This window comes from Rhincodon typus, chromosome 3 (genome assembly GCF_021869965.1).
Source record: "Rhincodon typus isolate 14 chromosome 3, sRhiTyp1.1, whole genome shotgun sequence".
NCBI classification, from domain to species: domain Eukaryota; kingdom Metazoa; phylum Chordata; class Chondrichthyes; order Orectolobiformes; family Rhincodontidae; genus Rhincodon; species Rhincodon typus.
In genome coordinates, this window is record NC_063334.1 from 71,183,310 (window position 1) to 71,198,688 (window position 15,379).

A 15,379-nucleotide genomic window follows, 5' to 3' on the forward strand; every position below is an offset into this window, starting at 1 on the left:
TGCATTAATTTTCATTAAACTTGTTCTATGAACCGTAAACACCAATTTGAGACAAGTACTATTTAATTGATATTGCATCAAGTATTATAAAAAGAGATTAATGTTTTTGGTCCAGAAAAATAACAGTTTAAAGTATTGAGTGTTATTTTTGCATGTAGTAAATAGTAAAGAGTTTTTTAAAATGTCAACAGTTTTTCCTTACTTGGTTTTTCATCTTGGGTTTTCACTCTCACTCCAATCCTGTTTTCCCTTTGTCAACATGTAGTTAATTTGATTTTGCAAAAATTTTTATTTCACAACCTTTAAATTAGTTGTGCTATCCCATTGGCTCCGTAATTTCCAAGAATCCCAAATGCCCCACTGCCACCCTCAGCAAGTTATATGGCGAGATTGCCCATTCTGAAGCTCAGCCATGCAAACACTACAAATGACAAATTAAATCGGTCAAAACAAATTCCTCAACCTACCTAAGATTTATACCTAAAGCTTCATTCAACTTCCAAATGCCTGCACAAACGTCACATACCTAATTTCAGCCATGCCTACAAAGGGAGGAAGAACAATGTGAAAAAAAAGAGAAAGCAACTCTCAGGGGTCTAATTGGTGGGAACAGAAGAGAATCAATGGCACATATTTGGAAATTCATATGTTTATCATAATACTGTCTGCAGCATACTCAACACAATCCATGCCATCATTCCCTTAATGTTATAAAAGAATTCTCCAAGCATTGAATGTTTTGCCATATGGATTGGTTAGGCAGTGGGGATTTGAATTTTAAAGGAAAAAGATAAACACGTAAAACAACTTGCATTTATACAACATTTTTAGTGTTCAAAGGTGCTGCATAACAGCGGTATCAAACAAAATTTAACACTGAGCCACAGGAGATACTACAACTGAAAGATTGCAACAGATCACTTTAAAATCATCTAGCTAAAAATCAGAGGCCAAGTGATCTCTTTTGCTATCAAAATCCACTATTTGGTTCCAGATCAACATATCCGATAAACTTAAGTGGACAGAATACATCCTAAACTGCTCAAGATTGAAGGCCAGAATTGTGATCAGTGGCAAATTAATGACACTCCCAATCAACCCGAAAAAGGTTGCTCAGATCCCTACCAGTCTGAATCTGGCACCAAATAAAGGGATTGCCAAGCATTCAGCAGCAATGATGCCAACAAACATAGCAAGCAGCCAATTTCATTGAAGGATTTTCAGATATAGCAATCCAGGATGTAAAATATACACAGTATTACACTTTAAAATTAAAATATTACCAGACAATATCCATGATTAACATATTAACACAAGATTAATGTTGGAAGTAAAATAAAGTTAACATTTTAATTTTAGAAAAGTTTATCATGGAGAAATTTAACAGTCCATATATTAAAATTTGTTTTTGTGTAGTCCAGTGTTCTGTAATAATTATGAACTTATACTATCAGAGACCATTAGACCTCACTTTACAAAAGGCAACAGTTCACTATTTTTAAACATGGTAAAACTTAATTAAATTTGAAAAGGCATATTTTCATCAGTTCAGTGATTTCTATTTGATTGCAGTCTGCAGGCACCTTGACATTCAACAGCACACCCAATGGGTGAGCATGGAGTCATTGGCAGAAACACTGGATTCCCATGTTTAATCCTGCATGTGCAGACTCTGTAACACGTTGTCAGTTTCAGAGAACAATGACAGCAAATGCCCAGTTTCACTGTCATCACTACAGTAAATTTGGCCAGGGTTTCCATACAAAGAAATTTATCACATGGAGTGTAAACATGCCTTATATATTGCAGTGTCAAGGTAAGGTTACTTTGTGCTGTGTTGTATAACCCGCAAACTAGGTATGGTTTAGTAATCCATAAATTTGGTTAAAATACTAACATTTTCTTATTAAAACTACTGTCAATTATGTTTAGAGAGAGGAAAATAAACTCAAAACTATGAAGCAGAAAGACTTTGTTGCACAAATGTTGTCACAGGGTTTGTTTAGTAGATTCATAAGCAGAAACTACAGAAGAGACAAAAGCCAATACTTCAATATTGAGCATAGGTTCCTTGCATTATGCCTTTAAATCACCAAACATTCTTTCCACCACTATCATTACAGGGACTCCATTTGTAACCAAGCACAGTAAATGTTCCATTCCATTTTTATTACAGAGTTCAAGTTGAATGACTCAGAGCATCGCTGAAATATCGCTTTGAAAGCAACATTTTCCTTCAAAATACAAGCAATTGCATTTGTATTACTGACTTCAAGAGTTTCTTAAAATATCTTCGATTGTCTCAAAAGTGTTTCACACAATTAATCGTCACATTTTATACAGACAACTGTAGCTGCAATTCTTTACCAGCAAGGTATGCTAGCATGATTATGTTACTGCATCAGTACTTCAGACAGCAGGGTATGAGCTCAAGCCTGAGCACCACAGCTGAAGAATTTACATTCAGTTAATTCAATAAATCTGGATTAAAATGCTGGGTTTAGTAACAAAGACAATAAAACTACTGTCTTATCAAACCTTGTGGTTCATTCTTGCCCTTACTCAGAGACACAGAGATCTACATAGAAAAATGCTCTTCAGGCCACTTCAGGCACCCTTCAAAACAACCAACTAACTACTTTAATGCCACTTTCCAGCATTCGGACCATAGACATCACAAATGCACATCTGAAAAAAACGCCATGAGGGTTTCTGCCTCTACCACCCTTACAGGCAGCGAGTCCCAGTTCCACCAGGCTCTGGGTGAAAAAGTATTTCCCCTCATCCCTCCAAATCTCTTACCCTTACCCCAAGTATATGGCCCTACTCATTGATTCCTCCACCAAAGCAAGAGCTCTGTCTACCCTATCTATGCCTCTTATAATTGAGATGTATGAAGGTATGTTCCCTCCCTCCTTAGACTTCTTTGCTCCAAAGAAAACAATCCCAGTTTATCCAATCTCTCTTCATAACTAAAGCTCTTCAGCCAAGGCAATGTTCTAGTAAATCTCCACTACATCCTCTCCAACGCAATCTGATCCCTCCTATAATGCGAATTCCAGACTGAACACAACAGTCTAGCTGTGGCTTAAACAACATTTTATTCAGTTCTAGTATAACATCCTGCTCTTCAACCCCGTGCCACAGCTAATAAAGGCAATATCCCATATGCCACCTCAACAATTTTATCCACCTGTCCTGATACCTTAAGGGACCAGTAGATATGCACACTAATGTCCCTCTGATCCTCCATATTTCCCAGGGTCCTACCATGCATTACGGTATTCTCCTGCCTTGCTTATCCTATCCAAGTGCATCACTTCACACACACCTGGATTGAATTCCATTTGCCACTGATCAGTGCATCTGACCAGTTCATTTTATTCTCCTGTAATCTAATGCTATTGCCTATCTACTGACCACCTCAACAGTTTTCATTTCATCTGTGAACTTACTGATCTACTATCCTAGATTCAAGAGTAAACCGTTTATATCACACTAGAAAGAACAAAACACTGACTGTCCCACTGGAGAAAAGCTTCCTATCACAAACACTCAACCATCACATTCTGCTTCCCATTACTCAGCCATTTCTGGATCCAATTAGCCAAATTTCCTTGGAACCCATGGACCTACCTTTATTATCAGTCTCCCATGCAGGACCTTGTCAAAAGTCTTGCTAAAGTTCAAGCAGACATCAAATGCATTGCACTCATCTACACATCTGGTTACTGCTTTGAAAAATTCAATCCAGTTGGTCAGACATAACCCCCCCTTCTCAAAACCAAACTGACTGCTCGATTAATATCCAAATGCAGATTAATTCTATCCATCAAAATTGTTTCTAAAGCTGCCCCACCACTGACGTTAGATTGACTAGGCTGTTGTTTCTGGACTTATCCCTTCCCCCTTTCTTGAATAACAGTACCACACTGGCTGTTCTCCAGTCCTCTGGCACCTCTTCTGCAGCTAGACAGGAACTGAAAATTATTGCCAGTGCCACTGCTATTTTGCCCCTTGCCACACATCAACCTGGGATACATTTAATCCAGCCCTGGAAATTTATCTACTTTTATGCCTGCCAGACCAGAATGTCCCGTCTCTCAATGTTAATTTCTTTAATTACATCACTTGTCCTTCTCCCGGATTTCTATACCCACATCCCTCTTACTGGTGAACACCGTCACAAAGTATTTATTTAGAACCCTACTTAAATCCTTCGGCTTGATACACAAATTGCCCACTGTGGTCCTTTATGGGCCTTACTCTTTCCCTATTTATCTTTTTATCCTGAATGTACTTGTGAAATAATCTAGGATTTTCCTATATTTTACCTGTTATTATTCTTTCATGCTCCCTTTTTGCTCTCCTAATTTCCTTTAAATTCCCCCTTGCGCATTCGAAACTCTAAGGATTCTACAATTTTGTGATACAATAGGTATCTGCCAAAAGCTTTCCCTTTTCTCTTTATCCAATCCCTACATATACATAGCCCTCAATATCCAGGAGGTTGTGGATTTGTTGGTCCCACACTTGACTGGAACGTATTGATGCTGTGCTTTCCACATTTCCTTCTTGAAATGCGTTTCATTGCTCTGACACAGATTTACCAAAAAAAAAAAAAAAATCTGCTTCCAGTCCACTCTGGCCAAATCATATCTGCTTATTAAAATTGGTCTTCCCCAAGTTTAAAACTTTGATTTCAGGCCCATCCTTATCTTTTTCAAAAACAATCTCAAATCTAACAGAGTTATGATCACTCTCTACAAAATGCTCCCCACTAATACTTCAACCTCTTGTCTAAAATTAAATCCAGGCCCACCCCTCTCTCGCTCTCTCAAGGGGCCTTGTATGTACTGACTTAATAAGCTCTCCTGGACACATTTTAAGAAGTCCATTCCCTCTAAACCTTTTCATCTGGCAAGTTAAAATCACCAATATCGTTACCTTATTACAGTTTTTTACAATTATTTAAAATTTGATTACATACTTGCTCTTAAATTTTGGACTTTCTGGGAACCCATAGAAAACTCCCAGCAATGTGACTGCTCCTTTTTGGTGTCTAAGTTCTACCAATATGGTTTCATTTGAGAAGCCTAAGCCTTACTTCTAATTGATTTCCTGATCAATATTGTGACACTTTTTTTTTAAACTGCCTTCCCTCCTAAATATTCAGCTGCCAATCCTACCCTGCTCTTATCCATGCCTCAGTGACAGCAACATCATACTCCCTATATTTAATTTATGCCCTCAAGTCATCTTCTTTATGCATCAGACTTATTGCATTAAATTAAATATCATTCAATCTTGCCAAACTCCCTTATGCTTTAACAATTCTACAAGTTTTATGCCTTCCCAACTCACCTGCTGTCTCTTCTAATTGTGGCCATGCATCTCCCATGCTGAACTTCTGTCAGATTTCCAGCCCCTGCCAGGTTAATTTAAACTCTCCCCAACCAAACCAGAAAACCCCCTCAAAAGGATGCTGGTCCCATTCCAGCGCATGTGCAACTGGTCCACCTTGTACAGTTCCCACCATCCCCAAAAACAGTCCTAATGTCCCAGAAATCTAAAGCCCTCCCTCCTGCACCCTCTCTCCAGCCATGCATTCATCTTAACTAACCTTATTTTCACGCTTACTAGCACGTGGCATGAGAAGCAATCCAGAGATTACACATTGAGTCGTTTTAATAAATCTACTTTCTAGCTACCTAAATCTGCCTGCAGGACCTCATCCCTTTTCCAACCTATGCCATTGCTACCAATATGTACGATTTCTTTGTGTTCGTTTTTCCCCTTCAGAATGCCGTGAAGTCAGTGAATTACATCCCTGAACCTGGTACCATGGAAGCAATACACCATCCTGCAGGTTTTTTCGTGGCTGCAGAAACACCTGTTTGTTCCCTACCACTATGGCCTGCCGCTCCTTTTACTCCCCTCTTGTGCAACATAACCCATGGTGCCATGAATGTGGTTCCCACTGTTTTCCCTCACTCAGTCATCTCTCCTAATAGATATACCATTTTGGATACTGTTGGAAGAGGAGGTAGCCACAGGGGGTCCTGCATGACCTATCTTCCTTGCTGTGCCTGGTGGTCATCTTTGCCCTCCCGGTCTGATCAGTCTTCTCCTGTGGTGTGACTACCTCACTGAATGCATTATCCACAACACACTCAGCATCACTGATGCTCCACAGTGAATTCACCTGCAGGTCCAGCTCCAAAATGCAGTCCGTCAGCCTCTGCAACCGGACATGCTGCCTGCACATGTAGTCACCAGGGACAACTGAAGCTTCTAAGATTTGCCACATAATACAGCAGGAACACATGAGCTCTACTGTCATGACTTCGCTTAAGCTCCTTAGTTACTTCATTTTTCTAAAATAAAATTACACCTATATAGGAATACTATAAACTTACTTCTCTCATGCTAACTTTAGTTTCCTTTGCTTACTTATAACATGTTGGCCCTGACTTTCACTTATTTCTGTTGCTTCCCAGTAAATCCCTTCTCCCAAAATACACCTCCTAACATCACAAACCAATCAACCAACCACTTCCTTGTGTTGTCACTGCTCGATTTTCTGTACCTCGCATCAGCAGCCCCCTAAAGCTGCAGCTGCCCTGCAGGGCTTCCTAAATGGCAAATGTTGAATATAAACATGGGAAAAGCTTACATGATTTCACCTTCAAACTTCACAGATGCACCTGCCTTTGAAAAAAAAAAAAAAAAAATCAGCAATTTTGGCACAGTTTTCACTAAGATATAGTCCTGCCTTTACAGTGAAGATGGCATCCATCATATTGTGTGGTAAAATCAACATGCTAAATTGTTTAGATTCAGAATAGATCCAACAGCTCAAAACCGGATACTTGAGGTGTTCAGGTATCCACACGTTATGATAGAATACAATTCCACTGTAATGTGTAGTCATATGGTCTGGCACTCAGCCACTGGGGACGTGATAGCCTAGTGGTATGATCGCTGGACTGTCAATCCAGAGACCCAAATAATGTTCTGGGGACCCGAGTTCAAATCCCGCCATGGCAGATGGTAGAATTTGAATTCAATAAATATCTGGAAATAGAATCTAATGACGACTGTGAATCCATTGTCAATTGTTGGAAAAACCCATCTGGACTAATGTCCTTTAGGGAAGGAAACTGCTATCCTTACCTGGTCTGGCCTACATGGGACTCCAAACCCACAGCAATGTGATTGATTCTTAATTGTCTTCTAGGCAATTAAGAATGGGCAATAAATGCCACCTTGCCAGCGATGCCCTCATCCCGCGAATGAATAAAGAAAAAAAAATTATTCATCACTCTTGTATAATTCTAAAGCCAGAGAAGGACAATTTTTTTTTTGGAGTACCACCAGGCATGCCTTAAAAAAAAAACACTGCTAACATCACTACATGCATGAGGATAAAAGCTGAAGTAGCATGCTATACACAGGTAAGACATCCCACAATCAACAAATCACCAAGCTCTGCAGACTTCCAGCTGTGAAGGGTGACGAACAATTAAAATAATGGGAAACTTTCATGAGCATTCATACTCTCAAACAATTGGAAAATCCTTCAAGGCAGTCCAAAAGAAGCTGAAGCATTTGCAACCATCTACAGTCAGGAGGGTCAGGTAGATGTTCCGTCACAGCCACATGCCAAGCTGCCCAGCATCACAGACAACAGACTTCAGCCAATTTGATTCCCACCAGGTGATATCAAGAAAATGCTGTGCTGGATACAGTAATGTCCATGGTCCCTGCCAACATTTTGGCTATGTGCTGAAAACTTATGCTCCAAAACGAGGTGTGCCTCTAGCCAAGCTGAATAAATACAGCCAGAACATCAATATGACAACATCAAAAACTGCCTCTGCATATCTTGTCCACAATAAAAGGAAAAACTCTAATCTAGCCAATTACTGTGTCATCAATCATTTTAAATCAAAATGATGAAAGGTATTGACAGTGTTATCAAGCAACACTTACTCACCCACTCACCAATGCTAGGTTTAAATTCTAACAGGACCACTCTGCACCAAGCCACACTACAACTCTTAGTCCAAACAAAGATTATAGATATGAATTAGACAGTCAAAAAGTGACTGGCCTAAACAAGGCAGGGAGAATGAAACAAGGTAGAGATGTAACAAAGAACTGTGGTATAACTGACGTCAGTCACAGGGAATGATCCTCTCTGGAGTCATAGCTAGCACAAAAAGAAAATAGTTGTGCCTGCTTCAGTTCAGACCAAACATCTCAATCCTGCTACTTGAATTTCTTACTGATATATCCAAGTCCAAGTCCAGCCATCTTCAGTTGCTTCAGGAATAACCCACCCCTCACCAAAGGTCAAAATTAGGGGTTTTATTGATGCTTGTGAGGTTTAACTTCATTCACAACTCTGTACACAGTCTGTGCCACATGGAAAACATCCAGCATTGGGCTGAAAGTGGGAAGTTCCGCTTGCACTATAAAAAGGTGCAGGTAATTAACATTTCAGAGAGGAAAGTCTAACCATATCCTTTTGTCATTCAATGGAATTTCCATTACTAAACATCCAAAATAACACGAACGTCATCACTAAACAAAACCTTGACTGGACCAGCTCTATTAATAACGCAGCAACAATAGCAAGTCAAAAAGCAAGCCAATTCACTCCACAATCTACAACGCACAAAGTCAGGAATATTACGGAATTTTCTAGATGTGAGTGAAACCCCATTAACAGTAAAAGAAAAGTTTATCAACTAGGACAAAGTGGTCCAAATGATTAACTCTCCAACAAACACCTGAAGTCTTCATCTTTACCACCATGAGGTAGTTGTAATTCATATCACGTACAAGATGCACAACTTGCCAAAGTTTCTTTGACAGAACCTCCAAAACCCAGATTCTCCACCAACAAGTACAGGAGATGCACGAGAACATCATCATCTACAAAATTTGTCCGCAAGTCACTTAGCATCCTGATTTAGAAATAGATTGCAGTTCTTTTGTCACTGGGTCAAAATCCCAAAACTCCATACTTAACAACACTGTGGGTGCGAAAACACCAGACAAACTGCAGTAGTTTAAGAAGGTAGCTTACCATCACCTCCAGAGTAACTAGGGATAGACAACAAATGCTGGCCTTACTAACAAAGCCCAGAACCCATTAATACACAAAAAAATCTTACAAACAATTACTTAAAGATGTTTAACATCCACTGAACAGGTCCTGAATTTTAAAGTCTTATCCATTGGCAGACGCTTCAGAAAATGCAACATCCACTCAGGCGTGCACAGAAGTATTGTTATAGGTATGGCACTCAAGTACTAATGAAGATCTCTAAACTTACCAGCATTGCTCAAAATGCAAATGTGTATTATTCTTTGCATTGATTTTTTTTAATACCACTCCTAGCATAATGGTCAGAACATAAACGTATACAAATCGAACAAATCCTGGTGGCTCTGAAATCTTACTTGATGCAGCCCTGCATAAACAATTGCATTTTTGAACCAAAATGAAGTAACAGTTTGCAATCTGCATAAATAATGCAAGTACAGACATCTTAACAGAACTCAGTTCCTTATTAGTGTAAACTAATTCTTAAATAATTGATGTTTCAAACAAACAGTTAGAATTACGGCTTTTCTCAACTGAGAAAGAACTCAACAACTACTCAATTGAATCAATACAAAACTAACTGATCATAGGAGAAATACATATTTTTCACTTCAACTGTAACACCTTTGAAAGCCATTTTATTTTGTGCAGTACTGTATCACAAGTTGCAAATCTGCGAGCTAAAAAATACTCTGATCAGAAACCAAATAAGCACTTTTATGATGAATGACAATAGACAGGAAAGCATATCAAAGGTTTCCCTGGTCAGGCTAAAGCTAAAACTAAAACTCAAGTATTTCATTTAGGACTAAGTCACAGGAAGTGATATTGTATAGTTTGCATCAATGCAAATAAGTTCCCTCTCCACACTGAAGTTCACTGTACAGCACGATTTGGAAATAACAGCCAATGTTTATTTTGCAATTGTTAATCCACAATTGTGTATTGAGTGAATGAGTGAAAAATTATAGGCTGCAAAGCAACAGAAGTCTCCAGAACTCACCTAAATTGAACTTGGGTAGGCAATGCAACACTACCTCCAGAGTTGGTCTCATTCTGTAACTTCTTAATTGCAATTAGTTAATTTTAATAGATGCAGTATATTGAAGCACATGAAAAATTTTGAACCTTCTCATGTTTGGAGGGGGAAAACAGCACATTATAATCAGAGAGTTGTTAGAGATAGTGCTCCAGAAATTCATATTGTTCTGTGATTGTGTATCACTTTTCAGTACCAACTTCAAGCTGATGATTTGAAATGTAACTTCCTTAATACTCTAAAATCAAATCATACAACAAATCTCAATCACTATGTATTTGTATCCAAAAATGTGAGGGGTTAAATATGTAATCAAAGCTTTGGAGGAAATGAAAAGTTAAAAATTAGATGCCCAATAGGAATAACATGTGTAGACAAAAAAATAAACTGAGTGTTTACCAGTTTAAAAATTAAGCATTGAAGACTATTAAATCAATTGCAAACATCCAAATAATTTAACTTCTGGCAGAAACAAGTAAATCAAATAGCAATTTTGAACTGATGAATAGATATAACTTAATAATTAACAAGAATAAATAATATATAAATAAATTGAACAGTTAAAAAATCTGATGTCACTGGTGTACAAGACCTGAACAATGATACAACTTTTCAAGTCTTTTACCGAAATGACATTGATGCTGCAGCTGCAGACCAGTTAGTACCAATGAAGCAACAGTTGCAAAGAATCAGATAGTAGGAACTGCAGATGCTGGAGAATATGAGATAACAAGGTGTAGAGCCAGCTCTGTTCATCCAGCTCTACACCTAGTTGCAAAGAATCACTCAGTATCCTATCTACGTGGTCTCAGCTGTGGCCAAATTGGTAACACAATCCCTTTATGTCACAAAGATCCAGGTTCATGCTGGCATGGATTGAGGACTGCTGAACAAAAATAAAACAGTAGGAATAAATGGGTCACTCTCGGGTTGGCAGGTCGTGAATACAGGTATACTGCAAGGATCAGCAGTTTGACTCAAGATTGTTCAAACAATCGACTTGCTTGTAGGGCCCAAATATTTAGGTTAGTAGACAATGCAAAACACTGAGAATGATGTAAAGAGATTTCATAGGGATCTGGGCAAGCAAAATCAGTGGATAAGAACTTGGCAGGTGGAATATAATGTGGATAAGTACAAGGTTATCCATTTTTGTAGGAAGAAGGGAGGTGCAACATATTTCTTAAATGGTGAAATTTTGTAAAGTGTTGGTGTCCAAACGGACCTAGGTGTCCTTCTTCATAAGTCACTGAAAACTGATGAGCAGATACAATAATCAATTAAGAAGGCAAATAGTATGTTAGCCATTAATTGCAAGAGAATGGCCTTTTCTTAAGTAAGCAGGAAATTTTCAAAGAGTCACACTGAACTGGAAACATCATCACCAACTCCTTCCCCACAGGAGCTACCAGATCTGTTAGAATCCTCGAGTACTTTGGCTTTTATATCAGATCTGCTGCATACAGAGAATTTTGCTATTGCATTTTGGAAAGGCAAATCAGGGCAGGACTTATACACTTAATGGCAAGGTCCTGGGGAGTGTTGCTGAACAAAGACACCTTGGAGTGCAGGATTATAGTTCTTTGAAAGCAGAGTCACAGATAGTTAGGATAGTCAAGAAGGTGTTTAGTATGCTTTCTTCAGGACTGGAAGGGTCATCCAGTCCTGAAGAAGGGTAATACCCAAAACACTGACTTCTCCTTTCCTCCAGATGCTGCCTGGCTTGCTGTGTTCTTCCAGCCTCCTGTTTGTCTACCTTGGATTCCAGCATCTGCAGCTTTTTTGTCTCTAACCAAGTTTGGTGTACTTGTCTTTATTGGTCAGTACATTGAGTAAGAGAGTTGGGATGTAACATTGTGCCTGTACAGGGCATTGGTTAGGCCACTTTTGGAATATTGCATTCAGTTCTGGTCTCCCTGCGAGAGGAAGGATGCTGTGAAACTTGAAAGGGTTCAGAAAAGATTTACAAAGATGTTGCCGGGGTTGGAGGGTTTGAGCTGGGGCTATTTTCCCTCGTGTGTCGGAGGCTGAGGGGTGAATTGAGAAATTTGTAAAATCATGAGGGGCGTAGATACAGTAATTGCGGAAGTCTTTTTCTCAGGGTAGCAGAGTCTAAACCTAGAGGGCATAGGTTTAAAGTGAGAGGAGAAAGATTTAAAAGAGACTTAAAGGGCAATTTTTTCATTGAGGGTGGTGCATGTATGGAATGAGCTGCCAGACAAAAAGTGTTGGAGGCTAGTATAATTGCAACATCTGGATGGGTATATGAACAGGAAGGGTTTAGAGGAATAAGGGCCAAATGCTGGCAAATGGGACTAGACTCATTTAGGATATCTGATCAGCACAGGCGAGTTGGACTAAAGAATCTGTTTCCATGCTGTACAGCTCTATGACTCTAAGAGACTGGGCTTGTATTCTCTAAGAGTTTCAAAGAATGTGAGAAAATCTAACTGAATCTTGCAAGATTCTTAAAAGGGAGAAACAAGATAGATACAGAACAAATATCTCCTCTGGCTGCAGGGTCTAAACCGAGACACACAGTCTAAAAGATAAGGGGCAAGCATTGAGATGAGGAAGAAGTCCTTGACTCAGGACAGTGAGGAATCTTTAGTGTTCTCTGCCCTAGTGGGCTTTGGAAACTCTAATTGTATATAGTCAAGACAGAGATTGATTGAGTTTTCAATACTAATGACATCAATGGATACATGGATAATGTGTGAAAAAGATGTTGAGGTAGATTATCAGCCCTGTTCTAGCATGGCAAAGTAGATGCAAGGGGCTAAATGGCCGATTCCTGCCCCTAATTAAACGCTTTTGCCAAAGACTGGAGGATAAAAGTAAGTTAACACACCACACCTGTCAAGAGGTGACATTAAATTCACAGTGATCTGCTTTCTAAGCTGGTATATGAAAAAAATTCCATGACATTTCTTTTGAAGAGCAGCAAGGGAGTGATCTCTAGTGTCCTGGCCAATATCAACAGATTCAAACACACAGTTTCTGAATTATTGCAGGACTATTTGTGAGACCTTGCTGTATACAAAGTGGCTGCCAGGTGTTCTTCAGTGCAACAGAGATGGTACTAGTTCTGACGATGGTCACTGGACTGGAAAGTTAACTCTGATTTTCTCTACAGATACCGTCAGACCTGCTGAGTTTCTCCAGTACTTTTTGCTTGTTACAGTCCATACCTCATTGGCTGTAAAGCACTTGGGCACTATATAAATGCACTGTGTTTGCAATAGTAATTAGGGTCTGGCAAAACTTTATTTTTATAGGAATACTAGAACGCTGTACAGTTAGACACATAATGCCTATCGCCTTCCAAGTCTCTGATGATCTCACATCTCAACCTTCCCTCAGACGCCCCTCTTCTAATTAGAAAGCAATCATCACAGGATGATCTCACAGGGTAGCCGCTATTGGATCTTAACGGATACTACCTTTCCAACATGTAGTTCGAAAACTTATGCCTTCGATAAACTCAAAGGTATTTCGTCCCAATGCGTAAATAACAAATGTTGGCTTAGTTTAGTATTATTCTTCTTCGCTGAACTTTACATGTTTGTTTTGCCTGAGCTCGTGTGTTAAAACAACACTTCGTGCAGCTGATGGCTGTATGCTGCAATTTGGCAACCACATAGATCGGGGAGGACAACCTGAAGAACAGCGTTTCGAAAGAAACACCACCTCCTCTCTCTGCTTTGGAATATTCCGTACAGCTCATTGAAATAAAGCCTGGGGCAATCTGTACACCAATTCACAGGTGCCGACGGGCAAATCCTCGAATTCAAAATACGGTGTGCGAGCGCCGGTGGGCGAAGTGGAGCGGTTCCACTATGCCGCTGCGACTGCCCAATGTAAAAGCTCACTTTGAGAGCAAAAGACTCCGTCTCTGTGATGACGCCAGGTTGCTCCTAGCGTGAGCCCTACTTTGGAATGTGGCCTGGAGCGCGTGCCCGGTTTGGGGGTTCACTCTCCCGACAGACCGCACGCGGAAGTTGACAGTTTAACGGGCGCTTCGATCCCGGCCCTCTCTCCCTCATACTCACATAGCGCTCATAAAACTTGGAGAGTCGCGGCTTGCCGTGGTTGTTAAATATCAGGATGGCTTTAATCATGACGACTGGACTGCCCTCTTCCCGAAGCACCGACTGACAGTGGAAATTGAAACGAAATTTCTCCGAAACATGAACGTAAAAACCGAGGTGGGCGGAACCAAATCCGAAGTGAAGCGTCCGTCACAGGAAACTTCCCCCAGCTGCCAGCCCTTTACACCGTGACGGAAACCACCACCGTTCAGGAAAAGCAGCAGAAAGTCATTGCGCTATTTCGAAACGCCTAACAAATGGTCTTAAGAGGGTAACTTTAGGAACATCCGATTTAGTTTTTGAGTGGGAATCTTTTTTTAAAAAAAAACGTCAATTCAAGACGTTTTAAAATGGGCTTAAGTTAACAAATAAAAATATATTAAAGCTTTTCACGCGATTTTTTGGCAGTGGTGGGTGCTAGACTTCTCGTTTATTAGGGTACTTAATGATTTCACAGTCTTCTGTAGGTAATTTCTATCGCATTGAGTAAAACGAATACATACTTTTAACGGTCCTTATTGAATGATTTTATTCCTATCTTCCGTCGGACGATCAGATTTTCAAAAGTCAAAAGCAGGATTCCATGTTGATTGACTTCCTTTAGCACAATGACAGGAGCCTAAAGTTGTGGGTGGGACCGAAGGCGAAGGTTGACATTTGGAATATGTCCAAACGGATTGACTTTTTCATCATAGAATCATAGCGTTATACAGCACCGAAACAGACCTTCCAGTCCAACTCATACTCACCGATTAGATATCCTAAACATGGTATTCTAAAAGTGGCCTTACCAATGTCCTGTTCATCCGTATCATGAATTCCCAACTCCTATATTCAATGCACTGACGAATGAAAGCAAGCGTGTCAACGCCTTCCTCACCATCCTGTCTACCTGCAACTCCACTTTCAAGGAAATATGCATCTGGACCCCTAGGCCTCATTGTTCAGCAACATTCCTATGGTCCTACCATTAACTGTGTAAGTCCTGTCCGGGTTTTCCTTACCAAAGTGCAACACCTCACATTTATCTAAATTAAACTCCTGCCACTCCTTGGCCCATTGGCCCATCTAATCAAGGTCCCGTCGTACACTGAGATAACCTTCTTTACTGTCTACTTCGCCACCAATTTT

The 15,379-nt window shown here is 39.8% G+C and overlaps 1 protein-coding gene across 4 annotated transcripts in view; it reads right to left on the reverse strand.

Moving 5' to 3' along the window:
* Positions 1 to 14,861, reverse strand: part of LOC109913401 (AP-3 complex subunit sigma-1) — an 80,654-nt gene extending 65,793 nt beyond the window's left edge. The window contains exons 1-2 of one of the 4 annotated variants that reach the window (XM_048595007.1): positions 14,210 to 14,500; positions 6,677 to 6,711 (exon numbers count right to left, since the gene is read on the reverse strand). Coding sequence is in view for 2 of the 4 variants with exons in the window: in XM_020512897.2 (XP_020368486.1) it covers positions 14,210 to 14,278 (69 nt within the window). In the remaining 2 variants the exon portion in view is untranslated. Of the gene's footprint in view, positions 1 to 6,676; positions 6,712 to 14,209; positions 14,501 to 14,751 lie in introns of those variants that run through there. The other 3 variants (XM_020512897.2, XM_048595008.1, XM_048595006.1) reach the window with 3 other exon arrangements.
* Positions 14,862 to 15,379: the final 518 nt, after the last annotated feature.